This window comes from Orycteropus afer, unplaced genomic scaffold, assembly GCF_000298275.1.
Source record: "Orycteropus afer afer isolate SDZICR_OR568_19922 unplaced genomic scaffold, OryAfe1.0 scaffold00070, whole genome shotgun sequence".
Classification (NCBI taxonomy): Eukaryota; Metazoa; Chordata; class Mammalia; order Tubulidentata; family Orycteropodidae; genus Orycteropus; species Orycteropus afer.
In genome coordinates, this window is record NW_006921657.1 from 8,527,570 (window position 1) to 8,533,843 (window position 6,274).

At 40.9% G+C, this 6,274-nt stretch overlaps 1 protein-coding gene across 1 annotated transcript in view; it reads right to left on the reverse strand.

Moving 5' to 3' along the window:
• Positions 1-852: 852 nt before the first annotated feature.
• HKDC1 (hexokinase domain containing 1) overlaps positions 853-6,274 on the reverse strand; it is a 58,243-nt gene continuing 52,821 nt past the window's right edge. The window contains exon 18 of the mRNA XM_007940669.2: positions 853-1,000. Within this exon, the coding sequence (XP_007938860.1) occupies positions 853-1,000 (148 nt within the window). The remainder of the gene's footprint in view (positions 1,001-6,274) is intronic.

Sequence of the window (6,274 nt, forward strand, 5' to 3'; positions counted from 1 at the left end):
AGATGCTCTCAGCTCCGTCGGACTCTGTGTCCCTCATTGTGCCAGCAGAGCACATGAGCCTGCCAGATAAAATATTAACACTTCACTCAAAGTTAGTTGGGAAATCAAATAATTTATATTCACTTACTGGGTTTCATATACCTGACATTCCTTAAAACAACAATCAACAGCAGCAACAAAACACATGCAAAATGAAAAACAGATGCTCTAAATGGCACTCCACCCATGACACAAGTTTACTGAGGAAAGAAATCCTAAAGGGCTGACATAACTCAAGTGTGAGAAGGTTCCTACAAGGGCTAGCCAGTAATCAATCCTTCCACATCCAAGGGCTGAATACTCCAAAGTCTTTGTTCTCTCTTCACATTTAAAGTCAACATGACAAGGACAAGTTAGCTTGGATCCCCAGTTTATTACACAAATCTTTTTCATTCTCAATTGCTTATCCACAAACATAGGGCCCAATCTACAACTGACTGCTTGAGCATCTCAGTGGGGAATCAGCCAGCCAGGCAACATGGGCCAATTCTGTGTATGTTTTTCCAAGTCCATCAAAGTCAGAGAAATGATAGTTCAAGCCTCATGGGAAAAATCTACTGAAAGGGCATCTCTCAAGTCAGACCCTTTCATTTCAAAAGTTGGCCCATCTTCAGCCTAAATAAGCCAAATAGATACATCATTTAATGTCACTGCAAAACCAGTAACAAGATGGTAAGAGGGCTTGGGTATATCCCTGAGCCATCCAGAAGGTGAAGTCTGCCAAGAAGTTTCTTGCTGGTTCCTGACTAACTCACTGCCAGACGAAAGGCTGGTCAGAGTCCCAGGCACATCATGCCCAACCCCAGGGTGTCCCTAGTTCTCCCTCCATGGCTGCTGTAACCTCTTGGCCACAGCAGTGATCAAAGCTGCTCCCTTTCCGCTGCCATCTTCTGACAGCATGAACGTCACATCGCATTGAGGGGCGAGCTCTTTCACAGTTTCCTGCAATATCCGTGAAAAGCTATGCAGAAGAAAAAGAGAAACATCATTAGTGTTTACAGATAGGATTAGCATGTTTATAAATAACTCCAATCTGGTTTGTCCCTTGGAAATTGCTCCTCTGGTTCTAAACAGCTTCTTAAACAACTGTTTTACCTTCTATTGGGGAACTAGTAAGGCCAAAGATTGTTCTAGGTGTTTTACACACAGATGATCAAAGTGTAACCAATAATAGTTTGAACATTATGATTTTCATCACATAAAGAAACTGATGCTCAAAAGTTAAGACACTTGGCCAAGTTTGCACAACTAGTAAGTTTATTAGAATATGAATCAGGCCTGTCTCTTTCCAAAGCCCACCCCCCCCCTTTTTTTCTCCCAACTTGTTCTTTTCAAAACCTTCAAATTTACAAAATAGTACAATGAACATCTCTACACTGTCTGCCTAGCTTCAACTACTGTAAAAATATTGTCCTGTTTGCTTTATTCATCCATCCATTCATCCCTCTCTCTCCATTTATTTTCTCCCAGAACACTCAGTTTTAATCCTCTGCCTCTCTCAACTACCTTTTAAAATATTAAATCCACTTAAATGGGCATCTTGGGAGTCAGAGTTACCCAACCAGCCTGTGGGGTCACAGAGTTTGTCAGAGGGAAGGGTGTTTGGCCTCAGTTCCTGGGAGGCCTTCACCCCTGGGATCCTGGGTGAATGGTACAGATGAGGTCATCTCTGAGGGCCTGTATGCCAGAACAGGTTCTGAATCTGAATCTAACATACAACCAGTGCGTTATCTCTGGCCAACCACTGCAGCTCCAAGGGGTGCCAAGGGGAGAGGATTTGAGGTCTTAATGGAGGCACAGTAAGAGTGGTTAACCCTGACTTGCCTGCAAGAAAGCAGAAAAATGGCTCAGTACAGAGCCAGGCTTTTGCTTCCGTTTTTTAGTTTATCTTCTTAAATGTACAATTTAGTAGTTTTTAGTATATTCACAAATTATGCATAGCCACTATCTCATCCCAGAACATTTTCATCACTCCAAAAACAAACTCCAACAGTTGTTTCTCTTCCTGTCGCTTGAGTCTTACTGCTTTATATACAAACTCCTTATCCGTTAATATTCAGCAGTTATTCTTCATTCCCACTCTTCCCTAAACCCTAGCAATCACTAATCCTACTTTTCTGTCTCTACGAATTTGCCTATTCTGGACATTTCATATAAATGGAATAATACAATATATAGCCTTTTGTGACTGGCTTCCTTCACTCAGCATAATGTTTTCAAACTTCAACCATGTAGCATATATCAGTACTTTATACCTTCTTATGACTAAATAATTTTCCATTGTATGGATGGACCACATTCTGTTTATCCCTTCATCTGTTGATGGACATTTGTGTTGTTTCTACTTTTTAGCTATTGTGAATAATGCTGCTATAAACATATGTTTTCAGTTCTCTTTAGTATACCTAGGAGTGGAACTGCTAGGTCATGTGGTAAGTCTATGTTTATCTTTTGAAGGAAGTGCCCAACTGTTCCCTAGAGTGAATACACTATTTTACATCTGCACAAGCAATTCATGAAGGTTCCCATTGCTCACATTCTAAACACTTGTTACTGTCTGTCTTTTTTTTTATATATACAACCACCACAGTGGGTATGAAGGAGCTCTGGTGGCATAGTGCCTAAGGTATTTGACTGCTAACCGAGGCTGGCAGTTCAAACCTGTGGTGGTTATGTTTGTGTGTCAACTTAGCTAGGCCTGGTTGAGTGGCCAGGCAGTTGGATGTAGTATTCCCCATGATGAGACTGGTAATCAACTCCATGGTGGAATCTACTGTGAGCAGCTGAGTAGATGCCTTTGGGATATGGTCTGCTTCGTGTATTTATGGAAAAGTTTTGAGAATGGTCTCTAGTCTATGGCACGCTTGGACCCTGCATGTAGCCGTGTCATTGCTCAGCAGCCTGCTATGCTCTGCCGACCTTGGGACATACAGTGGACTTAAGTTAACGGCCTGCCGTGTGGATTGGTAACATCGGGACTGTGCCTTTTGACTTGTCAACCTTGGGGCTTCTCAGCCTCAGCAGCTAGCAGCTGTGTGAGTGAAGAAATGCCTCTAGTTCCAGCGTGCCGGGAGCAGGAGGCAGAACTGGACCCCAGGGTTGAAGGGCTTTCACCCAGCCCCTAGAGCCTGGCACTTTGAACTTGGACTTAAAGCCTCCAAACTGTAAGAATAAACTCTGTTTGTTAAGGCCATCCCATTTGTGGTGTATTCCTGTCAGAGCAGCACTAGGTAACCAGAACAAAACCCAACAGCCACTTCCGGAAGGAAGGTTGGGCAATCTACTTCCGTAGTGATACTGCCTCGGAAAGCCAAGGAAGAGGTTGCTATGAGTCAGTTCTGACTTGACAGCAGTGGGTTTGGTTTTTGGTTTGGTGGGTATGAAGTGGTATCTCATTGTAGTTTTGAGTTGCATTGCCCTGGTGAGTAACAATGTTGATTGTCTTTTCATGTCCTTATTGTCCATTTGCATATCTTCTTGGAGAAATACCTATGCAAATCCCTTGTCTATTTTTTAATTGAGTTACTTGTCTTTTTATTGTTGAGTTATAAGAGTTCCAGATATAAGTCCCTTATCAAGTATAGGGTGTGAAATATTTTCACCCATTCTGTGGGTTGTCTTTTCACTTTCTTGAGAATGCCCTTTAAAGCACAAAAGTTTTAAACTTTGATTGATGTCCAATTTTTCTACTATCTGTTTTTCTTTGGTGGTTTGTGCTTCTGGTGTCATATCTAAAAATTCTATTGCCAAATTCACAGTCATGAAAACTTTCCCCTGTTTTCTTCAAAGTATTTTCTATATGGCGATTCCTTAAAAAGTTGGAAATAGAAATACCATTTGATCCAGTAATTCCTTTGTTGTTGTTGTTGTTATGTGCCGTCAAGTCAGACTCGACTCGTAGTGACCCCTCCTTGGGTTTCCGAGGCAGTATCACTACGGAAGTAGATTGCCCCATCTTCCTTCCAAGGAGTGGCTGGTGGGTTTGAACCGCCAGCCTTCTGGTTAGCAGTCAAGTGCCTTAACCACTATGCTACCAGAGCTCCCAGTAATTCCTTTACTAGGTATGTAACCTAAAGAAGTGAAAGCCAGGACATGAACAGAATTATATGCACACCCATTTTCATCACAGCACTATTCACAATGGCAAAGAGATGAAAACAACCTAAGTGCCCATCGACAGAATGGATAACCAAACTATGGTACATACACACAATGGAATACTATACAACACTAAAGACTACTGTAGAAGCTGTAAAACAATGCATAACATGGATAAACTTGGAGGACATTATGCTGAGTGAAATAAGTCAATCACAAAAGGACAAATATTGTATTAGTTCACTATTGTAAAAAGTTAAGGAAAGGCTTATGGAAGGAAATTTTTTTTGTTGGCTACCAGGGACGGGATGGGAGGGGAGGGGAGAGAACACTGCTAGATAGGTAGAGACAAGTTTTGATTTGGGTGAAAGGAAAGGCAATACACCAAAAGTAAGTGACCAACACAATAACACTAAGGAAAAGGAAGACACAGAGGTGCACAAGCAATATAGACAACAAAGATAAACACTTTTATATACACAATACTGCATTATCAGTGACACAAACATTAATCTATGGGTAAACAGATGGGTAGACTGGCTGAATGATGAGGTATGTCTACACAGAAGGGAATATATCAATGACTGTATATGAGGTTGGCTGACAATATCTCTACATATGTATTTGTATGTGCTGTAAGAATGTCCACATAACTAGAATTAACAGGGGGCAAAGTTATGATAACTTCTTAGGCTCAGTCAAACACCCCAAGGGAGTGAGTAGTTGGACCTATGGGCCATGGTCGCAGGGGACATCAAGCTCAATTGGCATAAACTAGACATACTAGACAAAAACATTATTTTACATTTTTGAGTAGCAACTGGGGTCTTAAAAGCTTGTAAACAGCCATCTAGATGCAACGATGGGTCTCTCCTCATCCAGAGCAAAAAGGAAGGAAGAAAACCAAAGATGCATGGAAACAATCAGTCCAAGGGACTGGCAGACCATGCGATCCTCAACCTATATGACCACGAAACCAGAAGAACTAGATGGTGCCTGGCTATCACTGTCAACTACTTGGAGGGGGATCAGTGCAGGAGATGCTGGTAGAGTGGGAGAACAATGTGGAACAAAACTCAAAATCATTAAAAAAAAAAAAAAAAACAGGTTTGCTGATCTGATAGAGCCTGATAAGACCCCTGAGACTATGGTCCCTAGTCACCCTTCAGGTCTGGAACTGAACTCACTCCTGTGGCTTCCAGCCAAACAATGGACAGGCGTATGGAGTGAACATTTACAGGAGGTAGGTATGCTACTTGGAGGGATCAATCATGGGAGAACAGAAGGGCAGTGTCTGCACAGGGAGACAGTTCAGGGGTGGTGGTGGGAATTCATGGGAGGGAAGGACACAGGGAAGAGGTAACTACGAGGAGAAAGTGGGAATAGAGTTGTTACAATGTGGAGAACTGTATGCAGTCAATGTCATGGGGAAAATGTGTACCAACTGCTGTATGGAAAATGAATTTGCTCTGTAAACTTTTGCCTAAATCACAATAAAAATATTTTTTAAAAGTATTGTCTAGTTTTAGGTCTTACATTTATCTTTGATCCATCTTCAGTTAATTTTTTATATAGTGTGAGGTAGGGGTCCAACTTCATTTTTTTTTTTTCCATGTGGCTATCCTTTGTTGAATCATTTGTTGAAGTTTATTCTTTCTCCATTGAAGAGACTTAATACCCTTGTCAAAAATCAATTGACCATAAATGTGTTTATTTCTGAACTTTCAATTGTATCCCATTGATCTATATGTTTGTTTTTATGCCAGTACCACACTGTCTTGATCACTGTAACTTTGTAGTAATTTTGAGACCTGGAAGTGTGAGTCTTCCAACTTTGCTCTTCTTTTTCGAGATTGTTTTGGCTCCCTTGTATTTCTTTTTTTAAAATTTTATGTATTTTGTTGTTGTTAAGAATATTCACAGAGAAGCACACATTAATTCAACAGTTGCTACATGGACCATTTAACGACATTGATTACATTCTTACAGTTGTGCATTCTCACCTTTTTTCCTGAGTCATTCCTTCCCCATTCACATAAATTCACTGTTTCCTAAGGTTCCTATCTAATCTCTCTAGTTGCTATTGTCAACTTGATCCCCTATAGATAATTCTTACAAGAGCCTAATACTCAAGGAA